This window comes from Onychostruthus taczanowskii, unplaced genomic scaffold (genome assembly GCF_017590055.1).
Source record: "Onychostruthus taczanowskii isolate IOZ18803 unplaced genomic scaffold, ASM1759005v1 scaffold106, whole genome shotgun sequence".
In the NCBI taxonomy this organism is placed as follows: Eukaryota; Metazoa; Chordata; class Aves; order Passeriformes; family Passeridae; genus Onychostruthus; species Onychostruthus taczanowskii.
Window position 1 is genome coordinate 631,056 of NW_024497186.1, and position 14,936 is coordinate 645,991.

The following is a 14,936-nucleotide window of genomic DNA, read 5'->3' on the forward strand; positions in this document are numbered from 1 at the left end:
AGCTGCTCTGCAGCTGAGCCCATGGGATCAGGGCCCAAAACCTCCCATTTTTTGTCTCCATTTTCTGAGACTGGGTGTCTTACAGGGACCAGCTGCCTGGGAAGGGCTGTTCCTGGAGAAGCCAGGCTGTTTTCCAGGGACACTGCTCCTGTAAAGGGGCAAACAGACCAGGACACAAGTCAGGCATGTCCCCACATCTCCCACCAGTGCAGGCACAGGACAGCCCCAGTGCTCCCAGCCCAGCATCGCTTCTGCTTCATTGCCTGTCTTGGGGTTTCCTGTGTGATTTGGGATCCAGGCTGGGGTGGGAGGAGGAAGAGGTCCTGGTAAGGGAAAACCGGGTTTGGTGGCTCTGGGAGGAGGCTGACTCGGTGCTGGATGCATCCCTGTGTGTTCTCCCACTGTGCTTATTTATTTGTATTTATGTAACACCAAATAAAGAGCTGGGGGGATTCAAAAGAAGGATCCCTGTAAGAAGGGTGTAAGAAGGTAAAACGTGACAGGATTGCCTTGATTAATTACTATATGCAAATGAATGAAGGATAGGATTAGCAGGGGGAGAAAGGGACTGTCACTGATCTTCCTGGTACCCCCTTTGCCTCTGGCACACACCCAGTGTTCCCAAGGACCCGGAGTTAACGTGGTTCCCACCTGCCAGTACTTCCCTTCTTGGGGATAAATCAGTTCCCTCTGGCTGCTGCTGTGCTGGTGTAAAAACAGACACATCCAGGAGGCTTTTGTGTGACCCCTCGGGATTCTGTTCTTACTGTGGGACTGCAAAGGTGGCATGAATCCAATGCAAGCAATGGGAAATTAAAAATATTAAAAGGCCCAGTGAGGGGAAAACGAGTGAGGAGCCTGAGATGGTCAGAGCAGGTCATTCTCCAGCCCTGTGGTTCATTTAATTCCTACAGCAGGACTTGTGGCATGGAGTGGGCAAAATGCTTGGAAGCTGCTCAGGATTTGAGTGTTTCCAGCTCTCCTGTGTCCTCTGTGCGTTGAGCTGCTGCCCGGGTCCTGCAGGGAGGAAAAGTGAGGAATCTCCTTTTCTTTTGAGAGGAAAAGGACTGGACAGACTCTGCTCGGGCTGCGGAGTCTGATGGTGCTGATGGTGTGTGTAGCCAAGGCTGCTCCAGGACTTTGGTTTGCCCCGAGATGGACGGAGGGATGGATGGATGGACGGACACAGGGATGGAGGTTGGATGGATGGGTGGATGGATGGATGGATGGATGGACACAGGGATGGAGGATGGATGGATAGACGGACGGACACAGGGATGGAGGATGGATGGATGGATGGATGGATGGATGGATGGACACAGGGATGGAGGATGGATGGATGGGTGGGTGGATGGATGGATGGATGGACGGACAGACAAGGAATGAAAGGCGAGCACTCCAGATCAGCACCGATGCAAAGCCTGTGGGCATGGGCCGTGCTGGCACCCCCAGGAGCCCCCCGGCAGCCCCCGGGCCGGGTGTGGGCCAGGACCCACCGCTCCGGGGGCAGCGCCCGCTCCTGAACGGGGGCGAGGGGCCGGGCGGGGGAAGGCGGCCCCGGAGGCTCCCTCTGCCTCGGGGGTTCTTTCGGCCCCGGGCCTTTCCCGGTCTCCGGAGCCGCGGGCCTCTCTACCCGTTCATCACTCGGGGCCACCCTGGCGGCTCCCACCGAGACCGAGTTCCGAGCCCTGCCTCTCCTGCACCCCGCTCCGCGGCTTGGCCCGGTTGCCCCGGGCCCGGTTCCCCCGCTGCCCACTGCCCCTGGGCCCGGTTCTCCCGTTCCCCCGCTGCCCCCGGGCCCGGTTCTCCCGTTCCTCCGCTGTCCACTGCCCCCGGGCCCGGTTCTCCCGTTCCCCCGCTGCCCCCGGGCCCGGTTCTCCCGTTCCCCCGCTGCCCCCGGGTCCGGTTCTCCCGTTCCCCCGCTGCCCCCGGGCCCGGTTCTCCCGTTCCCCGCTGCCCACTCCCGGTTCTCGCCCGGTTGCCGCCTCCCCTTTCCCCGGAAGCTCTGTGGCCCTTCCAACATGGCGGACCCGGAAGCGGCGCCAGGCGGCGGCGGCCGGGCGGGAGCCTGAGCCCCGGAGTCCCCGGGACCCCCCGGCACCCCCGCGACCCCCGGACACAGGTAAGGGCCGCCCGCTGGCTCCCCCCGGGGCCCGCGGCTTCCTCCCCCCCGGCCCGATCTCTCCGTGGGCGGGGGCCGCGGGCCCGCTCGGGCCGGGCTGGGGGGTTCGGTGGGGACGTGGCCCCCGGCCGGGCCTGTCCCAGGAGCCGTCGGTCGGTGCCGCGGGGAGTCCGGGGGCTGCGGGGTTCGGGCGGGGCCCGGAGCCGCCTGTGGAGACGGCAGCGCCGCGCTGTAGACACCCGTGTCCCCCACGCGTGTCCGTCCCGCGTGTGGAGCGGGGCCGGGGGGCTCGGCGGGGACCGCTCGGGGCTGTGCCGGTACCGGCAGCGCGTGTCTGCATGGGAGAGAGCCGGAGATGCTGCGGAGCCTCTGTAACCGCGATCCCAGCAAAGCCCAGACCCCTCCAGCCCTGTCCGAGCCGGGTCCGGATAGGGAATTGCCCCGGTACAGCCGGGGTGGCCGCAGCCAGCGAACCCTCGTGTTTCTGACTCCCTCTTCAGATGCTTTCCCACGGAGCGCTGTGAAAACTGCACTGCGATCACAGAATCATGGAATTGTTTGGGAAAGCTCAAAGCTCATTCAGTGCCACCCCCTGCCATGGTCAGGGACACCTTCCACTGTCCCAGGGTGTTCCAAGCCCTGTCCAACCTGGCCTTGGGTTCCAGGGATGGAGCGGCCACAGCTTCTCTGTGCCAGAGCCTCAGCATCTTCACAGGGAGGGATTTCCTAATATCTGATCCAAACTTCCTCTCTGTCAGTGTGGAGCCATGAATCCATCATGCACCGAGCTTCTGCTGTGGTGCAGCCCGTACTGGCCCAATTCAGAGTCTCTGCAACATGGAACCAGTGCTGTCAGACCATTAACTGGGCTGATACCAGAGGCTTCACGTTATTAAATACTAATGCCAGGTCTAAAACTCCTCAAAGTAACTGTAAGTTCCAGTATAAGGACTGTGGCTCCCCCTTAGCAGGCTTGATTTACAGTGAAAATGAGATAGGCTGGGTAGGGCAGGTCCTGCAGGTTCAGCACTGGCATCCCAAAGCTGGGATCCAAGCCCCCAGAGGGTTGTCTGGTCCTGGGGTGAGTCTGGAGGGCAGGAGGGTGTTGGCTGAGGCCGGCTGTGCCTTTTTGGGGCTGTTCCTGCTGCACATCATCCTCGTGTCATCTGAGCGTTGAGCTCGTCCTGAGCCATGTGGGAATGGCTGAACCAAGAGCAGCTGGTGGTGGGAATGTTGAAGTGGAAAATGGTGTGCTAATAGTGTTGCTGTGGGGTTGGGAGTGCTGCGTGTCCCGTGCAGCACTGCCAGGTTTTGCAGAGCTCTGTAAGCTGCCAGCTGGAGCTTTTGGAAGCCTGAGCTCTGCTATTGCTGTAAAAAGCTCTTTACTTCATGGGGGTCTGTTTTTTGGGTGTTTACACCCTCATTTTCCTAAAATAAACTTGTACCTGTCTCATTCAAATGTTCCTGGGAGGTCTCTGCACAGGAGCAAACCACGCTGTGACTTGTCACCATAAGAGTCTGGATCCTTCAGGAAAGGTTTATACTCTCCTGAGACATTTTTCTGTTTAAAACTTAAAACTCTTAAGCCTTTTTTGGTTACACAATCGAGGTCTGCACAAGTGTGGGTGTGATCAAAGTGAACACACGCCTCTCACGGAGCAGGTGCACGTTGAGTCTGCCTTAAGGCTGCCCTAATCCATGGGGAAGTTTGCTTTGATGTCCTGAAGTGGTTTTTCTACCGTGAGTGGCTGTGTGTGAAACAGAACGTTGGGACCTGCTCAGGTCCAGAGGGTTTCTCCTAAGTGTCTCTCAGGAGAGAAGCTGGGGAAAAAGTGTAAGGAATTTGGGACCTGCATTTTTTTGGCTTCTGACCTTGCTTGGCCAAGTTCTTTGCGGAAGGGGATCAGCCCCAGTGCTCTGAGTGCCCTGCTCAGGCTCTGCCTCGTGCTGTGGGGGTGCCCAAAACCCTGATTTTGGGAATATTCCATGGACCCCATGTCTGAGCCACTGCCTCTGCCTTGCAGGGATGTGTTTGTGCTTTGGGAATGTTGGTGCTGGGTGGATTTACACAGGAACGTGCCGAGTTCCTTGGCAGAGCATGGGTGGTGTCTGGGAGGCGTTTTTGCCCTGTCCAGAAATAGTCCTATGTGTTCTCCCAGGTGGAAAAGCAGGGATAGGTGGAATTTACCTATGAGGGGCAGTTAATATTTTCTCCTAAAAGGGACTTTTCCCTCCAAAAAGCCGTATTTGATTGGTTTTCCCCTATATGGTCTGAGTGTCAGACAAGGAGCAGCAACTACTGCTTGAAGCATCAAGCTCTTCCCTGTAGAAACTCTGCTGTCCTTGGAGGGCAGATTAGTTCTTTTGCCTGCACTGCCACAGCTCTTGCAAGAATCTCTGGAACGATCCAGATTTTTTTTCCCTTTCCTTACAGACTAATTCCCACAGTTAATTGGCCGCGTGGATTGTTCTGCATTGACTTGTGGTGCCCAGGTGCTCTGGGATTTGCCCTGGAGCCTGGCAGTGCTGTGCCCAGCTCCAGGGCTGCAATGCTTGTGTCCCAGGAGCCTTTTCCATGCATTCAGGAGATCAGGGTGGCTCAAAGTGCTGGCTTAGGATGCCCTGAAGCAATTCCATTTTCATCACCCACAATACGCGTTTTCTGCTCTGGTGTTCTCCTTTGTGTTGGTGGCGGGACCGAGTACTATTCCCATCTGATTGTTTGGTCTAAACTTCCCAAAAATACGTCAAGGAGAAGCATGAAAGAGGAACTTGAAGGTGCTTGGGTGCTTGAGAAGTAAAACTGGCTGTTCAGAGTTCCGTAGGGTTGACTTCCCATTTCTTTGGGGCCGTTACATCCAAACCGTATCCCGCAGAATTCCCTCCAGCTGCAGCTCCCGTGGGTGCCCGTGCTGGGGGCTCATGAGTGGGTAGAGCAAGGTGGGGACATTTTGGGGCTCCTCCTCTGCTCTGTAGGGTGGGCAGAGTGAGGGGAACTGATCCCTGAGCAGGAGGAAGAACAGGATCACATTCCCAAGGTGTTTTTGTTGTTCCCAGCGCGTGGTAATTCATGATCGGCAGGTTTAGCTCCCACTGCTCCAGGCATGTCTGTGGGTTTCTGGCTGTGTTCCTTTAATGGAGGCAATTTAAAATACACCAACAAAGGGTGGAACACAACAGGAGGAAGTGCTGGCTGCGTTTACTGGGTTGTTTTCACCTCTCCTGATCTCAGTTATCAGTGATCCAAGCCCTTAATCCCATCTCTGTCCATCCTGGTTACAGCACGCCAATTCTTTGTGTGTTCCCAATTGGAATTTTCCTGCTGGAGTGCCGGTCTGAGAAATGCCTAAAAAGCTCAAGCTGTTAAAAGCTGAAAATTGTGCTCTGTAACCTCTAGACATGATGAATTCCAGAGGAATTCCAGGCTGGAGCTGCTCCTTAGTCCCTCTGCTGACAGCAAACCTTTAAGCAAACTGTTTGGAATATTGAAACTGTTCTGGAGCTCAGTGATAGGATGAAATCACTCAGGGGCTTCGTCATCCTGTGCAGGGAGCTGCTTTCACTTTCAAACCTGGGCTGCCCGGCCAGGAAGGAAAATGTCCAGTGGGATTTTTAGGGTCGTGTCCTCCCTCTGGATCTGGCGGATGGCTGCTGTTCCATAGTGCTGCTGCAAGGAGACGTGACTGAAGTTGGGAACGGTCTCTGTGTGCTGCTGCTGCTGCTGAGGGCTGGGTTTTGCTCTCCCAGCCCTCTCCCAACACGAGTGCTGGGACCGGGAGCCTCCTCTCTGGGGATTTGCCATAACAGCGGAAGCTGCTGCTTGGTCGGAGTATGTTTGGTAAGAGAAGCGGTGGAAAATCACTTAAAAAGTTGCTACAGCGGTTCCCTCACGTGTGTGGGCCTCTGTGTAATCAGTGTTTACTCTCGCAGCAGCAGGATGGGATGTGGAAGTGGAAGCGCTTTGGAACTTGCTGATTTTTATGGTTTTCCGTGGTGTGGCTGCCTGGAGGATGGCGGGATCGGCACAAACTGAGGGCTGTTCCCACTTCTCTGTTCTTGTGCTGGGTGTTGTCCTGCTGTCCTCAGGCTCATGCAAGTCTCTAACTCTGGATTTAATGAGTGTTTTATTTAGTTCTTTCTTGGAATTTGGGAGTGTAAACTGGACAGCAGCCCCTGGCACTGGAGTGTGATCAGAGTGAGAGCTGGGTCAGCCTCCATGTTCATCACCAGGAACTCTTTTTGCAGAACAAAGATTTGGCAGGTGCAGGTTGGATTTTGGGGTGTCCAGTAAGTGCTGGTGCCGCTCTCCTGGGGTAAGGAGTTCCCTCAGCATCCTCCAGGATTGAAGCGTGGCTGGAATGGTACCAGCTGTGGAGTGGTCTCTTGGTGCCTCTTTCCCCCCCTGTTTTCAGTGCTTGGGTGTATTTTGCACTACAGCCCCCCACAAACCAAGGTCCAGAGCATTCCAGTTTTCTTGCTAAGCAGTTTTCCTTCATTTTGCCAGTGGGGTGTGATCTGTTGTGCAGTTTTCCCAGGGAGCTGGTGCTGCTTTAGAGGCAGCTTCTGCTCTGCAGGGCCCAGCAGTGAGATCTGGTGGTGTGAGACACGAGCTAATGCAGAGCAGGCACGGAGGGATACTGATATTGATTTTACCCTTCCTAAGTTCCTTTGAATATGTAAGTAAAGCTGTATATTTGCTATGGCTCTTACGGGAATCACTGCTGCCAATTTCCTCTCAAAATCTGTTGCAAGTAGAGAAAAAAAAAAAAGAAAAGCAGCAAAACCCCTGAAGTCTGGTGTAAGGAAGAGTCACAGGATTTTATAGACACAGAGCAGTTGGTGACGTTGACCCTGAGATCAGCAAAGTTCAGCCCTGGCTTGGGTAAAGCTGAGCAGGAGTAGAAGGGAATCTTTGCAAAATAGAAAAGGGCGACCTTCTCCCTACAAGAAAACCAAAACCCAAATAATCCCTTCGGGAGCTCTACGCAGCATTCCATAGGTGGGATGTGACTGCTGAACTCTGCTTTTCACACAGAACATCCTTGGCACTTGAGGGCTTTGCCTGTGACTCCACTGTAGGATCAGTGTCCAGGCTCAGGGGTCCTGGCTGGGGGTCCTGGCTGGTCCCTGCAGCCCCCACATGAACCCTACACAGAGGGCACTGCTGGCACAGCTGTGGCACCACGGAAAGGCAGAAAGAGTCACTTTAATTTCACTTTCCATTGCAAATGCTGCAGTAATTTTGTCCACCGCAAGGTCACTTATTTTTAAAGCGCCTCGGAGTCAGAAATGGCTTTTCAAAAATATTTCTTGTAGCAAATAGTGTGTCCTGAATGATCAGAGGTGGCTCTTTTAAATTACAGCTTTGGTCTGTGTCTGTAGGTGTTGTGTGTGGCTGGATTGCTCCATCCAGAGGTTTTGGCCACTTTGATTTCCTCAGCTTCTGGGGAGGGTCAGGGAAGGCAGGAAGCAACAAAGAAAGATTCAGTGGAAGTAAAGACATTGTGGATGCTTTTCTCTGCTCCTCTGGTTGTATAGGTTGCTTTCACCATCTCTTTTTTATTTTAATCCATTAAATCCACTTGGAAATTGGTTTCCTGTGGGATTATGGAGAATTTAGAAGAAAATTAATCAGTTTGGTGGTTTTGACTGAGAAGCTGCCCTGGAGGCAGGGTGTTACTGTGGAGTTAATCCTGCCAGGACAATGCTCCTGCATTGGATCCCCTTTTGCTGGCAAAACGTAAAGTGCCAGAAGCTGATAAATTCAGGAATTTGTGGTCTTAATGCTATTAATTTCAAATGAGTAACAAGGTATTTTTGGGTTTGACTGGTGTGGGAAAGGCACAGAAACATCTGCCTTGGAGCTGGGGAGACCCCAGTGTGCCACGGGGTGGGAGCTGAGGGTTCACTGCTGGCTCAGCAGTGTCCCACCTCCAGAGCGTATTTTTGGAAAAACAGGTGATTTGGGGGAATTGATTACCACGAGTTTACACAGGATGCAGAGTCTTCTTACATTAGATAAGCAAATTCCTTAGGCTGAGCCCAGCTGTGGGTGATCTTAGGGACCTGCTGGCTCCTCGTGTGAAAGGCAGGAGAGGTGTGTTGCAGTTCCAGCCTGGGTGAATTCCAGGTGTGGTGGTAATGGAGAGCTCTGTTTCCCATAAAACCCTCTCTTTTCAGAAGAGGCAGCAGCATTTCACAGGCTGGTGGCTGTTTGCTCATCTCTAAGCTATGTTTAACCTTACAAGTAGGTTTTTTTTTTCCCCACCTCTCCTTTCACAAAACCTAAACGTGCCTTTCTTTCCCAGCCCAGGACATGGTGCAGGGTGAAGAAGACAGTTAAAGACGCTGCCACCACCACTCACTCCACAGCCTGTCCCACCCTCCTGAGGACTCCATGAGGCAGGACACGGGCTGATGCTCTCACCCCACCATGGATGGGGGGAACAGCTTCCCACAGCACCAGCAGCCGGGCGATGCCGTCCGCGGCATCCCCGGCCTCCGCTCCCAGCTCGCTGTGCCGGATGTGGAGGTGAGACCCTGCAGATCCTGGGGAGGGGGAGGCTGTGCCCAGGAGGGGTCTGGGCAGAGCAGTCTGGCCTGGTACATCCTGGGAGTCCTGGTCTCTGTTTACAGCAGCAATTTCCAGACTTCCCAGGCAGCTACGCAGGGGGTTGCAGGATTCGAGTGAGGAGGGAAAAGCAGGGCTGTGATTAAAACAAAGCCTCTCTGAAAGCTGCTGGTTGCCAGCTCCTTGAGGAAGGACTGAAGAGACTGAGAGAATCTGCCCAGGATTGCAGACCTTGTTCCTACCCCAGCACATCTCTGCCAGGCGTGTGAATCTGTGCCCGGGTCCAGCTGTCCCTGTTTCCAGAGCAGCAGAGATAAATAAGTTGTATTTGTCCTGATATAGCTGCTAAAACCAGACCAGGTCCCTGATGCATTTGTCCAACAGGGCAAAAAGCAAACCCTGTCCCAAAATAGCTAATGTGTTCCTGGGGTTTTCTCTTTCTGTTTCAAACTCTGGAATGTGTCACATGCAGGGACACAGAGGTTCAAGCGAGGCCCGAGTTCCTCTTGCTTCAAGTACAAAATTTCATTGCTTTGGACACAAAAAGAACAGATTAAAGGCTGTGTGGAGCTGAGTAAGGAGATACTGTGTTCTCTCCCTGATTTTATTGGTTTGAGCTGAGCTAAGACCTTGCCATTAACTGCAGACTGTTCAGGGAAGTGAGAAGACAAAAGGCACAAAAGGACATTTTTAGGTGTGACCTCTGCTGGCCAATTTCAGGTTATTGGGTTGGTGCTGACATCCCACAGAGACTGAATCACAGAATCATGGAATCATTGAGGTTGGAAAGGACCTTCAAGGTCATCAAGTTCAATCTGTGACTGATTCCCACCTTGTCACCACACCAGAGCATCGAGTGCCACATCCAGTCCTTCCTTGTTCACCTCCAGGGATGAGGACTCCACCACCTCCCTGGGCAGCCCCTGCCGATGCCTGACTACCCTTTCCACAAATAAATTCCTCCTGATGTCCAGCCTGAACATCTCGTGGCACAGCTTGATGCCATTTCCTCTTGATGCCATTTCCTCTTGTCCCTTCAGAGTGAAAGGGCTGGGGAAGGGGACTGACCCTGGGGACCCTCTGGGGACAGTGGTAGGGGAGTAGGTTCCAAAGCTGAAACTGGAGTCCTGCTCGAGAGACAAGGAGCCACCTCTGCCTCTGGGAAGCACAGAGGGAGGGAAGCCAAGGGCCTGCCCTCGTACCTGCAGCCCCAGGTGATGGTTCCAGGCCTCTGCTGCTCTAACTGTTGTGCCTTCTGCTTGCAGAATTCCATGCTGGCCGCCGACTCATGGAGCAGCTGCTACCCAGTCTCTTTCCCAACCTCATCTTTCCCAAGTGAAAACCAGTGAGTGCTGTTCTCCTTTGTCTAATCCCCTCTGCTCTTGCACACCCCGTGATTCAACTGTTTCTTTGCTGCTTTCCATGTTTACTTTATTTCACGATCTGATGGGGAAATAATTGCATCACTCTACTGATCTTGTGGCATTTCAGACACTGCTGCAGCTTGGGAACAGCAGCAGACAGCTTTTTTGTTTTTAAAAATGAGAAAAAAAACCTTTGTTTTCTGTTAAACCTGGAGGCTGCAGTAAGGGAGAAACAGCTTTGGTTTAGCCTGGATTTGTAACACTAATGGAATTCTTAACAGATCCAACTGAGCAAACACTGGGCAATCTCTAGCTTTGCACAGATGTGGAGGAAGATGTTACCTGTACCGGGTATTAGGTTTTGGGTGATGTTAAAATCCTTTGCCATGTCACTGGAAGTGACTGACATTAACAAACATGTCATGTCTGTACTGAAGAATTTTTTTTTCCATTTTCCCTTTACAATGAACCTTCATCCTGGACCACAAGGTGGGATATGACATGTTTGGACAACATAAAGTGGCCTTGTGCCATCACTGGGTGACTTGGATGGCGACTCTGGTGGGGCTGAGGGTTTGAGCTGATCCATGGCTTCTTTGGTCTCTGTGAATCCAGGGAGTGGCACACAGGATGTGTTCCTTTATCTAGGTCAGAGGTGGGAGGAAGGAAAACTGAAAGAAGCAGAATTTGACATCCTGAGCTAACAACTGTGTTCCATGTGCCTGGCATTAAACTGGAGATTTAATGTAACCTCCCTCTTAAAGGGATTATGGCATCTTCATGGTGGGATCCCTCCCTGTGAGGGTGTGAGTTCCAGGCAGATAGGAGCAGTGAGGATCAGCCCCTCTGCCAGGGTGATGAGGGGACTCCTGTCCCTGTGGTGGCCCTGGTCCCCTCTGGCCACAGCAGGAGCTGCCTGGCAGCACGGGGGGGATGCACAGGGCAGTTCCCCATGAGAGGGTACCAGAAGCTGCCCCACAGGTGCTGAGGGAGCTGGGCTGTGCCAGCTCCTCCCCACAGGAGAACAGGAGACTTCTCAGATCCATTCAGGCCCTTTGCTCTTGGCCAGCCTTGCTGATTGGAAGGGGCTGTGCTTTTTGAGCAGGATTCCTGTAAATTACATGTTGTGAATCCTCCGGAGAGCTATAACAGAATTTCTGTTTTGCTGCATTGAACCACAAGATTAGATTGTGTTTATCTATTGCATTGGGTTTTTTTTTTTTTTTTCCTCTTGACCATTTGTTCTGGCTTTGCCCCTCACTCTCTTCCTGTTTGGTGCCGCTCGTACCAGCGCTGCCGGGAACATTACAGCCTGATCCTGCAAGGACATGCCTGTGTCTGACACAAACCTGGACTTGCTGCCTTTGCTGGAGTTACTTCTGGAAATGAGGCCCCTTGTAGTAATGATTTGCTAGGGAATGATTTAGCCAAGGCTGCACCTTTAGCTTCTTGTTCTTCATACCCCAGGAGGTGTAAAAATCACCCTTCAGGTGAGATCTTCCATATCTGCATTTCACATTAAAAAAAAAAAATAGTCTGCGCTTTTTGTATTTGAAAATGGCACCGACTCTGTTTTAGGTGGATTTAGGGTGAGGGGTTTACACGTAAGAATCCTGGAAGGAATGGAAACATTGAGAAGTGGGATTTTAAAGGCAGTTGTAATTGTAGCCCTTGCTGTAACATGAAAAAATGCAGCTGGCATTAGAGGTGGTGCACGTTTTTCTTCAGAATCCTTACAGAGAAATCTCATTTGCAAGTGGCTGTGTTTGGACAGGGCTTATTCTCATAGCAACACTTTATCCTGAAGCAGGTTTTTCCTGTTTCTTTTCAGGAGTTCACTTTCATGCTGGGGAATTTCTTTAGAAGACCCCAAACGTGGCCTCTTGGGTTCAGATTTTCTTAACCTGACAAATGTCAACAGTGCATTAAGCCTCCCTGAAAGAACCAGGGAGGTTCAGAGCTCTGAAGAGTAGCAGCTCAGCTCTTTTCTGAGGAAATTATCCCTGCAGAGCTCAGCTTCCCTTGCTGCTGGAGGCTCAGCACGTTCCTGGCTGGGGGGGATCTGGGGCAGCCCAGTTGTGCTGTTGGATGAGTGTCACACAGCTGCAGCAAAGCTTTGTCCCCAGTTTTCTTGCTGTTTTTAGGCCCTTTTCCATCTCTGCATGAAGCATTGCTTGCTGAAATAAAGCAGGCTCTGAAAAACATGGATTGGTGTCTGATGAGGAAGGAAAGTGCCAGGCTAGTGCCGGGGCAGCCTGTGGCCTCTCAGCTCTCCCTGATCTTCCACTGCCTTGAGGTGAGAAGTTTGTATCTCTGAGTGGAGGACAGAGGATGGAGTCTGGCCAAAACACTCATGGGAGGTCTCAGAGAAGTGGCAGTGTGGGCCCAGAAGGGCTTTGGATGCATTGGGTCACGGCTGAGCAGCTGGAATGCAGCGGAATTGCAACGGAGCGTTCCTCTTTGGGCAGCTGGTGTGATTAAACCAGCATAAATTTCCTTTCTGGAACGGTTTTTGGTTGTCCAGTGAACCCCCTCAGCATCTGAGGGAAGCTGTGACCCACAGTAGCTTCCATGGAGCAGTTTACCAGGAACTAAGCCCTGGAGAGGATGAGCAGGTGGGGACAGGGCAGTGTTCACACCTTGGCTGTGACAGGCTCACCGACCTGATTCTTCCAGTTTAAAGCATTTTTGTCTCACTTTATTTCAAGCAAACTTGTCAATGGCTCTGTGCCAGCCCTGCAAATGAGAGGAGACACCTTTGAGTTCTGAGTCGAGGGAAGGTAAAGCCCAGCTCCAAAAGTACTGAAGGGATTTTGGGGCTTTCCAAGGAGGATTTCGGAGCGGTGCCTGGAGCTGCTGTGGGCTCTCCCTGCAAACTGCAGCAGCCAAGTGCGTCTTAAATGGGCAGATTGGAACACCAAGATTAAGGGTAACAAAATATCAAGCAGAGCTGGTCATTCCTGGGCAGGCCAGTGAGGTTGGAGCTCTCTTGCTCTCTTTCTCGTTACCTTGACTGACCCTTGTCCGGGCCACAAAGTGCCAGGGGAACAGGAGAGGGTGTTCACTTTTCCAGTAAAAATAGTTTTCCTATTCCTTGGTTAGTTCCTTGATGCTTTCCAAGCTGTGTCCTCATGTGAGAGATGGCGAGACCACAGCAGCCTCTACTTGAAAGCCTTTTAAACCAGCCTTTTCCTGTGTGGAAATAATGAATTCCCAGAATTTATGCCCAGATTTTAATTTCCTTGGATGAATTACAAAGAGCTAACAATTAGGGATGGACTGTGGGAGCAGGGATGTGCAGGTTGTGTTCACACAGGGTCTCAGGTGTCTCTGCAGCAGGTAGAGCCCTGGCAGCACAGAAAAGAAAAAAAAAAGGAAAGGAGGAAAGACCTGTTCCTTTTTGAGGGTTTTGTCTTTAGTGATGGGAAACGAGCAGGAAAAATGTATTTATCAGAGGAGATAACTGTGTTTGCACATGAATCCACATGTAAATGTTCACCCTGTGCGTTAACGAGCTGCTGGCCACACATGGCACCTTAATTGCTTAATAATCCTTTGGCAGCTTGGCATTCCCAGCTCCTGGGCAGGAGTTCTGTTCAAACTCTTGTTTCTCCCTCTCTCAGCACCCTTTTCAAGTTTCTGGCCGTGGGTTCTTTGGGCATCCAGCTGCCCACAAGAGGAAACCATCCCGCCGGGGTGGATGTCCCGAGGAGCCCAGGGAGGCGCTGGCAATCGCCCAAGCAGGAGCACGGCCCCTTACGGGAAGGATTACCAAGCACATTCCTTGCTCCTGCAGGAGAGGGAAAGGGCTTGTGCAAACCAGGAGGTGGCGTGGAGCAGAGGCCAGGGGCTGCTCCTGGGCAGGAGGAAGGAAATTGGCTGCTCTTGTGCAGTTTTTTCCCCTGGCTGCCTGGAGGAAGCGGATGCTGGGTGCAGGGAGCAGGAGGAAGCTGGCATGGCCCTGCCCTGGTGGAGCAGGCAGGATCTTTGCTTTGTTCCCTTGTTAGCTGAGCACAGATCTTGCTTTTGAACTCACACCAGTCACATCCCTAGTTCCTCTAACTGGGTAACAGTTCTGTCTGTGTTTCCCAGGCACCAACCCCTCCATTCTGACCTGCCTTTGGGGTCTGTGAGTGGTGAACTCCCTGTCCAGGTGGGTTAACAGAGGTGTTTCCCTGTCAGAGCTGATTTATAGGGCTGTTTTGTGGGTTTTGTGGCCTAAACTGACAGTTCAGGTGTGATGTTTCCCTGCAGCTCATGTCCTTACCTGGTGTGACTGGCAGGTCCACCACACCCATCATGCTGGGACATCCCAGGGCTTCATTCTGCTTTGTCATCAGGGCTGAAATATTGGGTACTGCAAACCATTGTTGTCTATTAAGTCCTTCCTGGTCTACACAAATTGCCTAGAATTATATTCCTAATTCAGCATTCTTACACTTCTGAGTTTGGGAAGTGGGATAGAACTGGTAGAGGTATTATTTTGCCATCTCTCTTCTGGATAATATCCAATAATATCCCACTCCTGTATGTGACATCCTGAAGTTTCAGCTTCACTGCTGTCAGAGGCTGAAGTGACCTGAGAAGTGCTGGGGACTGACAGGGAGTAACTGCTTTTCCCATTTCCTTACAGGCAATATTTTAGCCCCCCTCAGGATTTTTATATGGATTCCATCAGCAGACCACATTTCTTGGATACAAACTATGCAGCTGTGGACCCCATTGACTTCTTACCAAAAAATGGGGATTTTCCTCAGGTAAGTGCAGAGTTCCTGATGTCTTTGGGGAAAAATGAGGCTTTGAAGTGCTGGGGATTGCTTTTCAGTGTTGCCTTACTGAGGGAAAGTGAAGAGATGGGCGATACATTTGTCCAGCCCTG

The 14,936-nt window shown here is 52.3% G+C and overlaps 1 protein-coding gene across 2 annotated transcripts in view; it reads left to right on the forward strand.

The window, feature by feature from the left end:
* The first annotated feature begins 1,998 nt into the window (after positions 1 to 1,998).
* The window catches only part of SBNO2 (strawberry notch homolog 2), a 48,617-nt gene continuing 35,679 nt past the window's right edge, over positions 1,999 to 14,936 (forward strand). The window contains exons 1-4 of one of the 2 annotated variants that reach the window (XM_041416982.1): positions 1,999 to 2,122; positions 8,431 to 8,654; positions 9,959 to 10,038; positions 14,691 to 14,814. In XM_041416982.1, the coding sequence (XP_041272916.1) occupies positions 8,556 to 8,654; positions 9,959 to 10,038; positions 14,691 to 14,814 (303 nt within the window). In that variant the 5' untranslated portion in view covers positions 1,999 to 2,122; positions 8,431 to 8,555. Of the gene's footprint in view, positions 2,123 to 5,802; positions 5,961 to 8,430; positions 8,655 to 9,958; positions 10,039 to 14,690; positions 14,815 to 14,936 lie in introns of those variants that run through there. The other variant, XM_041416973.1, reaches the window with a different exon arrangement.